The sequence below is a fragment of the Mustela nivalis genome (assembly GCF_964662115.1).
Source record: "Mustela nivalis genome assembly, chromosome: 10".
Lineage (NCBI taxonomy): Eukaryota > Metazoa > Chordata > Mammalia > Carnivora > Mustelidae > Mustela > Mustela nivalis.
The window spans coordinates 52,756,233-52,774,792 of NC_139029.1; the positions used below are offsets into that span (position 1 = coordinate 52,756,233).

The window sequence follows — 18,560 nt, forward strand, 5'->3', positions numbered from 1 at the left end:
GAAATGAGTAGTCGTTTGTGAGGATAAGCACTGTCTCAGTAACATCAGGAATCTGGCAGGACCCTGGCTTGTGGGAACCAATGTGCTTGACCAAAGGATGGTGAGTCAGGGCTGCTGATCCAGGCCCAGACCATATAGTAGCTATTGCTGCATTGTCCAATATGGTAGCCACATATGCCTATTCAAAATTCAGTTCCTCAGTGGCACCTGCCACATTTCAAGTACTCTATAGCTACTTGTGATGGGTGGCTACCATATTGGATAGTGCACATACAAAATGTTTTCATCCTCACAGGCAGCTCTATTGAACTGTGCTATTCTGTAGGATTATTTACAAAGTGATTCAAGTCTTGCCTCAGTGACAAAAAGATAATATTTGGGTAGTATACCCTGTATTTTTAATACTTCATGTCCAAGGAACACTATGTGGCCATGAGCTGACCTTGGAAAAGAGGAGCATTCACAGAGGAAACCGAGAGCTTTGATGAGGTATAATTGAACCCAATTATTACTACACTTATTGATTTAGCTCATCATATTATCTGAGAGCAGATAATAAGCCTGGCTAAAGTAAAATACCTATTAAAGCATGACTAACATTGATACGAGCCTCAATTAGATCAGAGTCCTATATTCAAATTAGAAAAGTTACTTATGCTAATGTAGGGTTTAAAAAAATATAGAAAAGAAAGAAGTAAAAGAAAACACAACTTCAACTCCAAGATAAAAATCACTGTTTATGTGTTACTGAGTATCCAATATTGCTTTTACTATGAAGCCTAGTGTTTAAATGATATTTTTGTCGTTGTATTCTTTCTTGCTTCCTCAGTGTTTTCCAACTGAAAGAGCCATTACCTTCCTTTCTACTAGTATGAGCTCTTCCTTGCTTCAGTGGTTTAACCAGGAGAATTGCTTTTCCTCTTGGGGTTTGACCAGAAGAATTTCAGCCAGCCTCTAGCCAATCTTTAACTTGATAATTTCCACTTGTGAAACCAAATATATCTGTAAGAGTCTGCTAGTGTGAATGAGTCCAGATTATCAGTTCCTCTGATAAAGCCGTGTGTGCGCGTGCATATGTGGTGAATCTGCCCCAAAATGTATTGTTTATGACTTGTTGTTCGTGTTTGGTATATGTGTTGAAAGTGTTCCTAGTTTAAAGAAATTTTCTTTTTATAGGTTTTACTTTCTCTTCATCTCAATCTTCCATACCAGTTTCCATGGAAACTGGGAAAATTTTCACTCAGCCCAGGTCTAGAAAATTCAGGAACTTTTATCCATAATGTTGAATATATGTTCTCAGGAAAGATACACACACACACATACACACACACACACGTATGCACACACACTTATTTATTTATTTAGCTGAACATACAAACTATCTGGGTTGTAAAGGGCTTTGGTTATGGAGATGAGACTATTATGGAAGCCAACTGGAATATTGAACACAATAATTTACCTAATCTGTTTGGTTTTTAGATAACAATCCTTTGTTTTGAAAAATTGTTTAAGAACCAAAATATATATTAATAATAATACTACAGTGATCACAAAATTCATGAGTTTTGTTCTTTGGAATCAACTTAATTCATTTTATTTCCCATTATTATAAATTAAATTTCTATATTGAATTTATTAATATACTTGTTAAGAAAGATTTGGAGAATTTTGCAAAGAAGTCATTTGGAAACAGATTGGTGAAGTAGGAATTTAAAAAGAAAATAGGAACCATGCCCATTCTCCATGGGAGAGATCTGTTATTATTAGATAGCACATTATGTAATGGACCATGTCCTTAGCTGCATAGCTTGTAGAGGTACAAGGTTGATGTGGCAGGTTTTAAAAATTCCCTTTGTTCAAAATAGGGAGAATATCACCAAAACACTAATCCAATAAAGGCAATTCTGTGAGAAGGCCTAAAATGGTATAGTCTGACAAAGTATGTATATACTCTTTGTCAGGAGCAAAATAAAGAAGAAGAGAGTCACAGAGCCTATGTGCCTGGGTGCTGGAAGAGCAGAGTTCTTGTATTTGCACACTCTGGTGTAGAGGAAGAGAGGAGCATGAACACAATATCTATGCCTTACCCACTGTTCACCGTAATAAAACTGCTTGTTCTTAGAATGCCCAGTCCAACATCCAAAAAGTACTAACCAATGACAATGGTTACTGGGTTGCCTCTAATTGGCTTTTCTAGTGCCATGCGTACACGAAAGGCTTACTTCTCCTACCTATTTGTCAAATTCAGTGTTAGCTGTTCCCATTGTAGTTCCAGTGGACTTTATCTGTGATTGTAAAATTAGAAGTCCTGTCCTCACACCTCATGCTTCACCATTTGACATGTGCCGTTCTAAGATCTGCTAGTGCTTGGTGACATACCATTGTTCTATGTGCTAAGTACAGGAATGTTGTTGAATGGACTCTCCATTACCAACCTGATTTGTGTTTTTGTTCTTTGCTCACAAAAAGGGAGGAATCTTAGAAATTTCCACATGTAAGATGCCACGTCCTTGCTCAAGTGCTTGTGGCCATTATCGTGATTATTCTAGGTGCTAAAGTAGAACTTGAATAGAATCCAGAGAGAGTAATTCTGATATCTAGTCATCTTTCAATGATGTATGCTCATGGAGGTGTAGAACGCATAGACAACAGAAATCCACAATCAATCCTTGAATCCTATTTTAATAACTAGATAAGAAAGACCACTTGAAAAGAAGATCAATACTATTTTTAATACCAAGGAGCCAAATTAACTTGCAGTTGATTTTCTTTACATTCTATCAAGGGGGTGGTTAGGGAAAAGTTGAGTCAGTGTTACAGGAGCTAAAGGAAGATAAGTTAATGACTTGAACACTCTCTAGACATGTTGGGAACAATTGTACATGAGAACAACATAGAAGTCAAAATGTCATATATATATATATATATATATATATATATATATATATACACATATATATATAAGATTATATCCCCGAAGGTATAGAAGATTAAATTATAATGTAGGTACTTCTAATGTTACTGAATAAAATTTAAACAGATAGCTATTACCATCTCTACACTTTGGTATCCTACAGTTTTTTGTGAAATAAGTCTGTAAGCCCTTTTATGCAGTGTCACGGCAGCTCAATTTACCATTCAGTTACACCAATGTGGTTGCTTAATAGGCTGCTCTAATTTGTCTTTCCAGTGCTGGATTTTGATAGCTCTTGCTAAATACAGATAAGAGTTAAGTGTTCTTTGTTCCTTTTTTTTTTTTTTTCAATTCAAATGTTTCTCTTCTAAATTTATTTTCAAATTTATTGCAGAAGAAAAGCAATGGGGCACCAAATGGATTTTACGCAGAAATTGACTGGGAAAGATACGTGAGTATCAGATTGTTTTTTCTTTATTATTTCACAATTGGAAAATGAGTTGAGGTGATCTTTTCATAGAACACAGAAATAAGTGAACATTCTCTGTCTCATTAGGCAGTGCCTGACACACTAGGTGGTATAGAGGTTAAGAGCACTAGAGTCTGTTACACTGGGTACAAAACCTAGCCCTTCCATATATCAACTATGGAATGGTTGTTGGGATGGTTGTTTGCAGACCAGCAGAAATTAACTCAGTAGTTACTTTATAACATTATTGAAAGAATTCAATGAGCTAATTATTTGCAGGTTATTTTAGTACCTGCCTAGCCTGTGATGTGTGTTTTTAAAAAAAGCTTTTAAAAATATTATCTCCAGATTTTGCCATCCTGGTTCTTTTTCTAAGTGGCTTTGAGATTTAAGTCACGTCAGTTAACTTCTGGGGTTTGGTTCCATAGTGTCTCAGTCCATCCAGACTGCTATAACAAAAAATACCATAACTTAGTGGCTTATAAGCAATAAAAATTTATTTCTAACAGTTGTGTATGCTGAGAAGTTCATGGTCATGGTGCCAGCAAATTTCATATCTGGTGTGTCTGGGTTGAGGGCCCACTTTCTGGTTCACAGATGGCCCCTTTTAGCTATAACCTCACTGGGATTTCTTTTGCAAGAGCACTAACCCCAACTATGATGGCTCTTCCCCACTGCCCTAATCACCTCCCAAAGGCCCCACTTCCTAATACCATCACTTTGGGGTTTGAATTTCAACATATCAATTTTGGGGGGACACAAACATTCAGACCTTAGCACAAAACAATTACTAGAGCCTCAAGGTACAGACTCTTTCCTAGGTCAAATGACAATCACTTGTTGCTTTCAGGGAGTGAGGGTGACTCTCAGATGAGACCTAAACGCTCCACCTGATTTCCCCAGAAACTGATTTACATCATCAACACCTACTCCACCAACCTCAACAGAACAGCCATAGTCATTCTTGGATTTTTAACCATATAAAATATATAAATCATATTCACATCAAAGATCATTTCTATTGTACAGCAGGTGTCCAGGTTCACAACCTTACAAAATGCCTTTGCATGTATATCCATGAATGTCTTGACCCAATCTCTCCTATCATAGAATTAATCTTGATGTTAAAGCTTTTGCACGTTTCTTAATGATCATTTTATTTTTACAATAAATAATACCATCACTTATTGGATAGTCACTATTAGTCAGTCATAATATTAAATGCTATGAAATCCTTACCATCTTAAAAGTCAAATACATTATTTGCATTTCATAGAAAAGAAAGCTGAAGCTAGGTCAGGTTAAATTATTGATGCTTCCCACCCCTCCACTCTGAAGCACGTCACTCTGTCAACCCTATCACCTGATCCTCTCAAATCTGTTCCCCAAGATTGGGACCTTTTAGACATTTTTAGCAGTCCAGCTCCCTAAAATCTATGCCAGTTCCCATGTTACCCTAAATCCAAATAATTCACAATTAATGTTATAAGAGAAACTACTAAATATTAAAAAAATGTGATTTAGTTTCCCAGAGATAATCCTTCTTTATCTAGATAGACTTTTTTTGTATTTTGCAGGATTCTTTAATACACAAAAATACCCTAAGCAAACAAGCAAAATATTCCTATCCTTCGGGATACACGAAGAAAACAAGAAGTATAACAATAAAAATACCACATTACTCATCAAATCACATATTAACACATCTAAACCCTATACTCTAATGCTATCTCTGGTCAACATGTGAATCCTTAAATGAAGCATAACTTCCCCCATATTCCTTCAGTCCTGAAAACTAATTAGGTCATGAAGGAATTGTTGTGGTAATTCTATATTAGACACCACTTTCTCTAAGTCATAAGAAAGGTTTTATTCTTAAGAGATGATGTCATCTTGCTTTTGGCAGAGAGAAGTGAGAGAAGGAAGGCTCCCAAGGAGGATATGACCTTTAAGCAGAGCCCTTAAGTATAGAAAGGGTTCACTGGCTGCACATTTGAGGGAAGAGAATTCCAGGTGGAGAGAACGGCATTTATGAGGACCCCGGAAATGGGAAAGAGCTTGTATATTCAGAACATAAAAGTTAACAATGGAAAGAAGACCGTGCTGCTGAGGGGCATCAGGGAAGGGACTCTCAGACCTGAGCCGTGGGCCACACAGAGGCACTGGGCATTTATTCTAAGTGCAGTGAGAAGCCAGGGACAAGTTTTTAGCAGGGAAATGACCTCAGCACACTTGCATTTTTAAAAAAGTAAACTTCAGTACTGAAGAGGGAGACAATGAATGCTTAGGAAATGGTGGCTTTCCCATAGCATTCAGGCCTTCTTTCTCTCCATGGTCATGGCACTTTCACGACATCGGTGACTCCAAAATCTCTCTCTGGCTCTGTCCTTTCTCACTTCCAGGCCTATAACCTCACCTTTAGAAGAGCCACCCTTGAATGGCTTCACATTCACCCTTCTAGGGGATAGGGTATAGTCTCAAATGCCTGGAGTCAAGGCACACAGGTCTGCCATTTGCCGGGTGTGTGTGTCCTTGAGAAATGCCATCTTGTTTCTCTTACTTTCCTCCTTGGTGAATGGAATAGTTCTTTCTGTATGGGATTGTTATGAAGGTTCAGTGAAATAAAGTGTGGGTCACAGCACTTCATATATAATAGGAACTCAAAAGTGGTAATACTAATCCCAATCATGCAAACTCTTTTTTTAATCTTTCCTCCCTTTAAAAATGTTAGTTTTCTGCTGTTACAATCAGTTCAGTCAAGAATACCAGCAGTGACCTGAGACTTGAAAGTAGAAATCTTGGGGTCTTCTTGACCCTTCCCCATCTTTTTCTCCCATGACAGATGTTACAAAGAACCAAGCTTATCCTTATAACAAAAGTCCTTTCTGTAAGGACTTCCCATCACTTCCCACCACCACCAACGTGGTCTGTACTCTTAGCACATCTTCCCTGAATTGACACAAGTATTTTGAATGAGATCTCCTTTCTCCAGTTTCTTCTGCCCTCAGTCTATCCTGAAGCATACTTCCAAAACACCTTTGTATATGTGCTGCCGAAGCGAGCACTCCAAAACACCTTTGGAAGCTGTTTTCTACTCTGAGAAGTTGCCATAGCTCCATCACGTTTGAATTCTTCCTCCAGCACGTTGGCTCTCCATGGTCTATTTCCGATGTTCTCCCACTGTGCAGCTTCTTTTCCAGGCAGTCGTCTTTGCTGTTGCCTCTCCCTTCCCCCATTCCTGCCTCGGTGTCTCAATACAGCCTCTTTCTTACCACCAACTCCCCTGCCCTCCCCATCTGTCCTGAGAGGCACAGACAGACCCCTTGGATTCCTTCAAGCTTCCTTAACTTCCTCTTCCTCCAGACTCCTTTCACAGATGATTTGTGTATTATATTTCACTTTTTTAAATGTTTTGTTTACCAAAATACCTTTCCATTTTCCAGAGGAAAAATAGTTTGCCTTTTGTCTTCCCCCATGTTGCCTAGCACCGTCCTTGGCTTACAAGAAACACATGAGAAATTCTCTTTGAATGTTTCTTTCATTGACAGTGGATCCTTTGTTTTTCTGATAGGAAGACTCTCCAAGTATCCCTCAGTAAATATCTACACATATACTGCTCAGCATTCACTTTCAAAGGTTAAAATCCTCACCTTCTAAAATAAGACACATAGCTATGTCTTTAAATAGAAGTCTCTAGAAGGAAAATGAACAGTTCCTTGATCACTGTCAGAATAATAAAGGCTTAATCTGTGCTTATATTTTGTAGAACTCCCCTGAGCTGGATGAAGAAGGCTACAGCATCAGACCCGAGGAACCCGGCTATATCCTTTCTGTATTTTTTGATTATAATCTTTATTTTCTCTAAGAAAACTGTATGATAAGTTCAGATTTTGAAAAGGTGCTGAAATAACTCAAGCTTCCCAAGTCCTGTCGCCCCTAATATTAGAAATGAATAAACAGCACAGAACAGCCTGAATGCTAACAAGTAGGCATTTTGCCTTGGTCTATTCATAGAAAAGAGAGAGAAGAGAAAGAGAAAAATGTGCTGAGAAACAATTGTGTAAACTGCGGGTATTGGGTTGTCTGCTGAAACCTGATAAGACCATGTCACTTGTTGTGGCTAGAAAATACTCTCACCTGTGCCCTCCCCACCAACCAGCTGTGGGCAGAGCATCTCTGAAGACTGAAATTCCTCACAAATCGTCCTGAGACGGGCTTTGCTCTCTAGGTAGACGAGGAAGCTCACATGGGCTGTCAGGGTTTGTGTTGAGTGGGGCGTCACAAGTGGCCACCCGCTGCAAAAATGTAGGACATTAAACTCTTGCTCCTGGAAATTCACCATTCTTAATCATGTTCCAAGGAGAGGTGAATAAGTGCAAACGCTTTCCGATTTACTTTTTTATTCGTCTGTGTATTTTGCTTTGATTTTTCTGCCCTCTGAGGCTGCCTTTGCTGCCTCTTTGTGCAAGCACTCTTATACTCATCATTGTTTCTCAGTAGGAAAAAGAGTTATGTATCTTTAACTGTGTTCTACCTACCAAAGGAAAGCACTTTTATTCTTCGAGCGAATCGGAAGAGGAAGAAGAGTCCCACAAGAAATTTAATATCAAGATTAAGCCATTGCAATCTAAAGACATTCTTAAGAATACTGCAACCGTGGATGAGCTGAAGGCATCCATAGGCAACATCGCACTTTCCCCATCACCAGTGGTGAGTGGTTTTATTTCGAGCTTTGATGAGTCTGCACAGACAGCTGTGTTCCACTCAGATGCATTAAGTAGATCAGAAACTCTAAGCTGGAGGCTGCGTATGGTCACCCTTTTATGAACTTTGTCAACCTTAAACAGCTCATTCTATGTTAGAAAACTATGCTGATTTTATATTGCAGTTCTTGTGCTTTTCAAAATGGTAGAAATACATGGAACCACATTTCTTTTTGACTTACCCTCCTGCAAGCATTTGAAAAGAAGGGAAAAAGTAACAAAAAGATTATCCAGAGTTACTTCTGAGGCAATTAAAAACAATATGAAGTTTACATGTTTACTAACAGTGATTTTTAAAAACATATCTTAGTGCCCTTTTTTATGTACCACACCTAGAAACTCATGCGAGGAAAGCCAAGGAAATTGTTTTTCTTAAAAAAAAAAAAAAAAGGCTAAAACCCCAACCTTTTCATTGCTATATGCGCCCAAGAAATATTAATCTAATATCATAGATCACAGTCTAAAAACATATTAAGATGCATAATATTTATTATATTTTATTATCAAGTTGTTTTAAATACTCTCATCTTTTAGGCCTCTAAAATGTAGGTAGACCTTACTTATATTAGTTATATTATACATATACATTACTTATATTATACATATACATATATTATTCAAATTGGTATATTTCTACAATTTGTTGTCCATTCCCCCAGTTCACACCTGCTAGATTTCTGTAGCTGCTGAATTCTGAGTTCCAACATGTATACTGTATTCTCGGTGGTATTTGATAAATGCTACAACTATTTCGAAAAGTAGCTGTGAAGTGTAGATGAAGGTTCTCAAACTAGCAGCTAATATGTTCTTGGCATCTTCTTCAGAAAAATGTGATCTTCCTACAGCATCTTCCCTGAAAGAGGTAGTTAATAAATGCTGAACGATTTCTGAGATGCTTTTAAAAATATCTCAGCTAAACTTTCTAGAGAAATTGTAATCATCTATCCTTTTGAGAATGAATATTTGCCTGCCTCGGATGAATAAAATCTATAATGATCCCTTCTTTAGAACTTAGGGCTTATAATGGCCTTTATCACAACTGTTAGTGATGATTACAATGATTGCTATTAGTAATCAACCACCGGAAATTATATTTCAGGTAGTTTTTAATCACGTACTCACTTGGTATTTCAAGGTGTCTCCCTGAAAAAAGAGGCATGAAATATATTGGTTTTCTTTCTGTTCTGCAATGGAAAATACAGATTATAAACTCATAGGCTGGTCTGTAATACCAGTGATTTCTAGTAAGAGAAGAATTTTTCAATGCATACACTTTCACTTTTCAGTTGACGTATTTCAAATCATTTTTCACTTACTGTATTTTTTAAGTTAATTGTAAAAATTTACCTAAACACCTGAAACCAGGTTATATTCACTTTTCTGTAGGGTCTAATACAGTTAGTGGGTATTTGGATGCTCTCTGGGGTAAGTGTCAGAAGATAAGATCATGGAATTAAATGGACAAATTTATGTGAAAGAAAACTTACTAGAACAGTTGAAGACAGTCTGTCTGTATGTATTTGCTGAAAGCTAGTTGTGTCTAGGGAAGAAAGAATTCTATCAAAAAGAATAGATTCTATCAAATAGCATTCTATCAAAAAGAATTCTATCAAAAAGAATACATATGCCCAAGTCATCTGGCAGATATTTCTCCAACCAGATATGTTGCTGGCAGTGCAGCAAGAAGGTTTAGTCTGAGCTCTTCTCAACACCTGTTTTCAAGGTAATGTCTTGACATGATGTGGTTAAGACTCTGATAAAAAGATTTTCAGGAAAGCAGTATGAAGAGTAGCTGGGGACACCCTGGGAAAGTAATTACAGAGTTAGGCTGCTTCTGCATACCAGCAATGCCACAAACCAAGGGACTCTTAGATCCACCCATCACCACCCCTGCATCCCCGCTCCCCACCCCCCACTTATTTGCGATTTTTGGTATTTAGCATAGGGGAGTGAGCTGTTTTTGTACCTTTAGGAAAAGTTACACATGTTTCTGATTATATGTAAGTAAAAAGAGAGATTGTAACTGAGAACATGTTCTTGGTTTTAGAATCCTTACCCTTTCCTAGATAACCCACGAGTACCTATCGTTCACAAATGATATATGCAGTATGTTACCTCTGGAACCAGATAAGTAGAAAAAACCTTCTGAAATCCAGTTAGTGCCATGATAAAAATGGCAAATCCCTTATGCAACTTTAGTTGTTTCCAGCCAGCCAATCAGACATTTACATGTCTACACTGAATTCAGGTGCAAAAAAAGAAACAGAGCCTATGCTAGTTAATAATGTATCAATTTCTATCAATTTCACATAGGCTATGGTTTTAAGGCTACAAAAGCATCAATCATTACATTAATAGAAATAGAGGAAATTCCAAATGGTAAGTCATTCATAACAATGTTTAATTCCTATTTCTTTTAAGGAATTTTAAGATGAAGTTGTGTTTCATTTGTTCTGTTCATCCATCTGTGAATATGAATCAATGAATTGTAACCCATTTGATATCTCTTATCATATATTGGTTCTTATTTTATTTGAATAGTTCCCTGTACACACTACATGGCCAAATTACTCCATAAAAGAATGGTTGGATGGGTGGATGAATGCATCATATATAGCTATGTGTATACATAATACAAACCTATCTGAAAATAACTTCGCCCTAAAACAAAGCATCAGCAGCATAGAAAATCAAGGTTTTAATTGTTGGCAGAAATCCCATTGTATAGACTAATAAATGTAATTTCAATCCAGTTCTTATCTTGACTTTTGGTTTTTATATAGGAATAAAGTATAATGCGGGGCGGGACAGGGCAGAGGGTTTTTTTGTTTTTTGTTTTTCTAAAAAAGAAGAGGGGATAATGCAAGGATTAACTCACAGGAAAGGATGTTAATTTCTATTCCTTCCATCTTATGGTATCCTGGTAAGATATTGTGCTGACTGACCAAAACATGAACAGCACTCACATTTGAGTTGTTGAGTTGGTAACTATACAAATTAGAATATTGGTAAAGCTGCTTTAACAGGGACCAAAAAAGAAATAGCTTATACAAAATCAGTGGTTTACTTTTCTCCCCTTTAGTCAAAGCTAATAGGTACATCAGATGCATGATAGAGTCCTACTCCAGGCACTATTAGAGAACCCAGAAACTTTCTGTATGAATGCCCCACCTTTCTGAGCCTGTGCTTGCCTTACCACCATCCATCACCTCCGTGGTCCAGCTTTGGGATGGAGGAAAGAGAAAATAAAAGGCAAATAGTTTCCTTTAAAGGTTTTACTGGGAGTTTGCAAACATCACGACCAAAGCCATAATTTAATTACGTGGCCACGTTAGCTGAAAGGGAGTCTGGGAAATGTAGTCTTTGCCTGGACAGACATGTAACCAGCTAAAATTCAGAGTTCTGTTATAAAAAGACAAAGGAGTGAATGAATCGTGATGGGCACTGACAGTTTCTCCACTGTGTCTTAAGTAATCTCATTTACTGGGATTTCATTATGAAATGGATTTTTTCCCCATTTACCTGCAAATTATTCATAGAAACTTTTGAACCCAGGATGTTTCCTTTTAAAAATTTCTAATCACTAAATTCTAAACATGAGTGTTGCTGTGCTGCCTGCTAGCCAGTAGCAAATGAACAGAAACAAATTCCATTAAAATTACCAGCTTGTTTGGTTGATACTGACCCTTCCAATAGCGACAACGCTTCCTGTATCTTCCAATAGCGACAGCGCTTCCTGTATCTTGCAAAGAACACTGCTTTTTGAAGAAGGCTGTTTCACTGTTGAAGGAAATTATTAAACCCAAATGCTATCTCCGTGTAACTTTTGTCCTTGAGAGTAGCTGTGCTATTTTGAAGATTAACAAGGGACAAAAACACTCCTTTTCTACCTTCAAGTTTACTGTACAGGATATTTATTAAGGAGTGACCTTGGGCTCCACTCCTGTGGAGTAGGATGGGCAAGAAGGAGAAGTTAAGCAGTGTTGCATGTCCAGCAACAAACTGAGCTGACCAGACAGGGAACTCTAGAACTAGAATGACCCTTCAGAGCTATCCAGAGTTTGACCAAGAGGAATAACCTTTATACTGTCCCATCAGTCTGTACTCTGATACGGGCAAGCTCAGAAGGGGAATGACCTTGGGTGAGGTGGCCCTCTGCCACTGAGGCAGAGCCTAAAGGGTTGTGCCCATAGCACTCCCGGCAGCTGATTTACCAGAAGATCTTTTGAAGAGAAGTATCTATGGTACCTTTGGTGACCACCCTAAATTTTCTATACCAGACCTAGGGCCTTTTATATATCATTGCCATTCAATAAAAGCTTGTGTGTGTGAGTGAATAAACAAATGTGTGAGCTGGACCAGGCCAAGGACAGAACACTATGGCATGTCACCAGCCTCTGATTGTTTATCCATTGAAAACACACTGTTTCTCCCTTGTCCCCTTACAATGGTTTGCCTGCCTGTGCTCTCATCCTGGTCATGTATTTCCATTTTGTTCAAGCCAGTGATGGAAGCTCGTTAAACACGACGCTGAATTTGAGAGACGTCTACAGCTTTACCTAAATCTGCCAGACCAGAAAACCTATCCGAGATAATGATGGGTTTAATTTGCCGTAACTATTTCTTTGTGCTAGCACCTAGGGTTATCACCTTTTCCAAGTGCTTTGTGTCTGTCGAGCTACAGAATAATTTCTAGAATTTTGGGTTAATAGGAAGCAGCTGTGGAGTCTACAGCATTCTACCTGTGTGACCTTAGAAAAGCCCCATCATTATTATGAGCCTCTATTTCCTCTTCTGTAGAGTGAGGCTAATAATGGTCCTTACAGACTGTTTGTGCAGATTATTGCTGGTCTCTAGCAAGTCAAATCTTTTTGGCTTTTTGTACTCCATGCTTAGTGCAGAACATGGGTTATTTAATAAATGACCAAATGCTCAACGCAAAGCATGCAGAAGATCTGAGTCATGGTACTTGATGCACAATTAGTACTTTGCAGTTCTTGGCTCTTCAATACTAGTTGTGCTGGGGTTCTCCAGAGAAACAGAACCAACAGGGTGCACGTGTGTACGTGCATGTGTGTGCTCATGCGTAAAGAAATTTGATATGAGAAATTGGTTCACGTGATTATGGAGACTAAGAAGTCTCACTAGATGTCCTTTGCCAAGTGGAGACCCGGGAAAGCTGATGGTGTAATTCATTCAAAGTCCAAGGGCCTGAGAACAGGGGAGCTGACAGTGTAAGTCCTGGTCCCAGAGCAGAAGGAAGTGAGATGTTCCAGCTCAAACAGTAAGACAGAAAAGGGGGGTGAATTCCTCCTTCCTCTGCCTTTTGTTCTATTCAGGCCCTCAATACATTTGCATAATGCCCACCCACATAGGGGAGGGGGCTTACTTTCCTGAATTCACCAATTCAAATGCTAATCTAACCCTTACAGACATACCAAGAAATAATATTTATTCTGGGTACCTCATGGCCAGGCAAGTCGAAATATGAAATTAATTACCACACTAGTCTATATATATATACGAATTTTTAAAAATCTTTTTCTCCCTTGATTGAGAGTCATGGCTTTGCTTTCCCAGTTTCAGTCTTCTGCTCTAAAAACATTCTATGTTTTCATGTTTTGGATTATAATAGATCTGCATCTCAAGGCTTGAATTCAGTAAAGGGTTCAGGGATTTCTTGCGTATCTTAGACTTTAATTCAGAACCAAACCTGATCCACCTTTTAAAGGAACTAACTTTAAGACAGGTTTTTTTTTTTTCATACTGGACATTTGTGATTGATATTTCATTAAACACGAATAGAAGCTTTGTACCTTTATGCCCTGAAGGAGCTGGTGTATCCTGGGAAAGACAATGGAATCTGACAACCTGAACTAACCCCTGGTTCATAGTACTGCTGAGGCAGGTTCTACAACCTATTTGCATCTCAATTTCTTCATGTCTAAAATGGATATAACATATACCTACCTTACAAGATGATTTGGGGGGATGTCCATCCCTTTCCGTGAATACAACACACAACTCGCTCTTCCTAATGGAGGGGGTAGAAACAGGGACAGGAGGTGAGTGGGTCTGCTGTTTGTCTCCCTTTGTACCGCTCTCCCTACATGCAGGGTAGGCGCACACCTTCATTATATCTTTCAAAAATGGCTTTATGCCTAAGAAGTAAAATTGTCCTCTGAAGGTGGTTAAAGAAAATAATGGGTGGAAGATAGAACTCTAAGAAAATATGCCTTTACAAAAAGCAACAAAATGAGAACTCAACATACAACTGAATACAGTTCCATTTTAGATCATTTGAGGGAGCTAGAGATGGACTCTTCAATAATGTTACTGTGATTCAAACAACTGGTCTCTACCTCTTAAATGCATGGCCTTGGGCAAGTTATAAAACCTATGCCTTGGTTTCTTCATCTGTAAGTGAAGATAATTCCTGTACCAACTCCTTAAGGCTATTGTGAAGGTTGAATGAGTTAATACATGTAAGAAGTATCATTATACTTACTACATTTAGAGATCATTCCCTCATTCTCAGAATGATCTGCAAAGCCTGGGGCACAGTTTAAATAATATCATTGATAGTGATAAATCAGGAAACCCAAATAGCCAAAAATCATTTAGAGCCAAGTCCATTAATAGCCCTGTGTATAACACTGGGCAAGTGAATAAAATAACTGTTTCTTGTGTGACTCCTGTGAACTTATCTTGGAGGAAATTCCTGAAGCATTCCTAAACTGTTCTGAATACCATCAAACTCCCCGAGCAGGTATGGTGCTTCTTGAGAAGACTGTTGAAGGCCAGCATTCACACTGGCATCCTGTACTGTGCATTCCCCACTAAACTATTTCAGAGAGAACTGACATCGTTTCCCACTTCCCCTTCAAATCAGTTCACCAAATATTTGGTAAGAACCTTCCATGGGTCAGGAACTGAGGGCTAATAGTCACAAATAATGAGCAAGCTTTATCCAACCTTCTAGGTAAGCGTCTGCTTACCAATCAGAAAACAATGTCTAAGCAACATCATTGGCAGCACACAGAAGCTGAACTTCCCCTGGTTGGGCCAAACCCCCTCCTGTGTTCACTTCAGTTTCCAGATTGAAGTTATGGTCTTCTGCAGCTAGCTTCCCCTCTGGCCTCCACGGCAGAGCCTCCTGGTTTCCTCACCACTCCCCAGGTCTCAGATGTGGACACCTCTATTCCTCCCGGCACCCACAGATAACGCTCTCTCCCACATAGCTCCAGCCATGCTTTTCGCTCACTAGGTCCTTTAGAAACTTGTGGTTCCCACAGCTTTCAGGGACGTGAGAAGACAAATGTTACAGTTTCATTCTTGCTGCTTCGGCCATCTTTTCCTTTTCTCCTGTGCTGCCCTTGCTGCCTTTACGTTTGTGTTTTGGTAAGCCACAAATCACTGTGGGCTGACCTGGAGAAGCTGTCTTGAACCAGAAGTGTTCAGTTCTGTACTGACTGAGAATTTTGGCTATGGAGGAAGTCAGAATGAAGTTTGCATCCTGGCTCTGTACTCATTACTCACGTGACCCTGGGCAAGTTACTTAAACCTTTAAGCCTCAGTCAAGACTTAATCAAGTGGAAAATGAGGTTAACACTGCTACTACTCACCTCATAGGGTCTGTGTAAGGATTAAGGAAGTAAGACAGTAAAGTGCATAGTATTTTGTAAGTAGCTTTATGCATATAAAGCCCAACGGAGGTGTTTCGTAAATGCTAACTATTATGAATCAGACAACAGGGTATTCATGGTGAATACTCGTCAACATCCTTTAAGTTCATGGACCCTCTGAGAACTCATGATGGTGATGGTGCTAGTGGTGGTGGCAGCTGTGAATATCTGAGTGTAACTGTGTCAGATGCTTTACACGTATTAACTCGTTCATCCTCATAACAACCCTACAAGATAGGTACTATTATTACCCTCCTTTTACAGGTGAGAAATTTAAGGCATGGAAGGATTAATTAAACTCACCCTAGATGTCACAACTAATAAGCAAAGTTCTGGAATTTAAACGCAGAAGTTCTGATTTCTAATTCAGAACTCCTATACACTATCCTACTTTTGATAAAAGTCATTGGCTCTCTTTCCAGGGGGAAAAAAAAAAGTTCATTAGCTCCTCTAAAATATCTTACACACAGCTTCTGAGGACTCACAAACCCTTTGAAGGCTATCCCTTTGATGGTCCCTCAAGGGCTCTTGATCCCATCTCAGAAGCCCACCTCCCAGGCTTTCTCCCCGCCCCCCCTCCAATCCATAGACCTAACCTTCTGTGGTACCTCCTGTGCCATTCTGTGTGACAAGAGAGCAAGGATTAAGAAGTAAGACAGTAAAGTGCATAGTATTTTGTAAGTAGCTTTATGCATATAAAGCCCAACGGAGATGTTTCGTAAATGGGCTGGGCTGACAGGTCAGTCAGCCTTGATTACTGTCATGTCATGTGTGATTTCTACTTTATTAAATGTCATTTTATACTAAGACCTCATACACCTTCGTTTTAATTGTGAAGAAATGAGATCTCATTTTCTATGACTCATATTTCAGTTCCCCTAATCAAGCAAGGAAGTTATTTTTTATGTTAAAGTTTCATTATAATTATAGTTAACATTTTATATGTGCTGTCATGATCAGGAAGATGGAATGAGCAGCCACACTACTAAACAGGCAGAGAGGTTGGCGGGGTCACCCCATTTTACAGAAACAATCAACTCAGAAAGATCGAGAGGCTGCTAAAGGTTTGATGACCAGGACTTGAACTCCAGCATCTGCCTCCTTTCTGCCAAGTTAAAAACCTACTGTGTTCTTAACAGTCTAATGATTCTGTTGTCTTTAAATCCCTCTCAGTATGAATACTTTGCTGTGTCTTCTGACTCAAGAGCCTCTGTGAGAAGCTCTGTTTTATGGGCAAGTTGGGGATATGGTAAGGGGACCAAGAAAGAGAACATTTTCTTGAAGAATATTGGTTAAGTAGGAAGAGCACAGGCTTTTGAGTCTGTATCTTATGATCTGCGTTCGTGAGAAAGTTCCTTAACATGGAGCCTCAGTACCAAGTCTGTAAAATGGGAACAGGAAAATATCCATCCTGTCAGGACTGATAAAAAGAACATGAGATTGTGCTGCAAAATGCCCAGTTAGTTGTCTGTCTCCCTGGCCTCCCTTTTCATCTCTGCTTCTCTTTAAATTAAGAGACTTGTGGGAGGGAGAAATAAAATAAAAATAGCAAGGGAAGACTTGAGCAAAGTCAAGGAGAAGAGGGCTGATAGAGAGGATGTGAAAGGCGGGTCTGGGTGGCTCAGTTGGTTAAGTGCCCAACTCTTGATCTTGGCTCAGGTCTTGATCTCATGGTCATAAGTTTGAGCTCACACTTGGCTTCACAGTGGTCTGGAGCCTACAAGGAAGGAAGGAAGGGAGGAAGGAAGGAAGGAAGGAAGGAAGGAAGGAAGGAAGGAAGGAAGGAAAGAAGGAAGGAAGGAAAAGACAAGTGAGAAAGAAAGAAAAGAAGAAAGAGAAAAAGAAAAAGAGAAAGAGAGAAAGAAGAAAGAACTGATATGGGACTAGGTGGCATGGCTGCTGGTGCCTCCTCTCTCTCCCCTATGGCACGACCTTCTGAAGGAGCTATTAGTTTAAGCTTGTGCCTGGTGATTTGCAATCCATAACGGAGTTATTTAATCAAAAAATATGGGGAGAGGGAGATAGCTTTGAACTGGAGACAGTCTGGTACTGTTTGCCTATTCCAGGTGGCCCACCCACCCTGCCACCCCCAAATTAGCCTGCCAGTGAGTAAAATCCATGAATTCGCTGCTGCTTGGTAACACCACCCCCTTTCCTGTCCTCACTTTGGCAGAAGGTTCAGCACCCCATTGAGTTCAGTAAAAACAAAGAGTCATCTGAGGGGGAGGAAAGCTTGAGTCTCCTACACACTGGCATGCGCTCCTGGTAGGATTGCTGCATGGTGCAAAGGGAGGCTAATGATTATATGCATTCTGATGCTAAGTGCTCAGCACAGACGTCAAGCACAGCTAGTTGGGAGACCAGAGGCTCAGCTTGGGTTCCACTCTTCAAGGAGAGCTTCAGAGGGCAAACATGATCTTGGTTGGGTCTAGACCAGGGATATCAAACACAGGGGCACATGAGCTGCCACTCCCCATTTCCAAATACTCAGCCAACACAGTGACCAGATTCCATATCCCTGATGTAGTCTGAGATGCCCCCTCCAGACGGAACTACAGGCAGTCTTACCAAAATCTTCCAGCTGGCACACAAGATGTAACACTTTTTCTGTTGTTCTAGGCCTTACAGAGAAGTATAGATGGAGAACTGGGTAGGACCTTCCTTTTTCAATATATGTTGTTCTCTTTCCTGCATTCTGATAGGCCATGACTATCTACAGAAGAATTAGT

At 39.3% G+C, this 18,560-nt stretch overlaps 1 protein-coding gene and 1 long non-coding RNA gene across 26 annotated transcripts in view; one reads left to right on the plus strand and one right to left on the minus strand.

The window, feature by feature from the left end:
• LOC309842333 overlaps positions 1 to 18,560 on the minus strand; it is a 367,302-nt gene that overhangs the window by 247,148 nt on the left and 101,594 nt on the right. The gene's annotated exons all lie outside the window — the stretch shown is intronic.
• The window catches only part of SGIP1 (SH3GL interacting endocytic adaptor 1), a 211,562-nt gene that overhangs the window by 97,934 nt on the left and 95,068 nt on the right, over positions 1 to 18,560 (plus strand). For all 25 annotated transcript variants that reach the window (XM_082686365.1, XM_082686373.1, XM_082686354.1 and 22 more), the window contains 3 exons: positions 3,309 to 3,365; positions 7,150 to 7,204; positions 7,918 to 8,093. In XM_082686365.1, the coding sequence (XP_082542491.1) occupies positions 3,309 to 3,365; positions 7,150 to 7,204; positions 7,918 to 8,093 (288 nt within the window). The remainder of the gene's footprint in view (positions 1 to 3,308; positions 3,366 to 7,149; positions 7,205 to 7,917; positions 8,094 to 18,560) is intronic.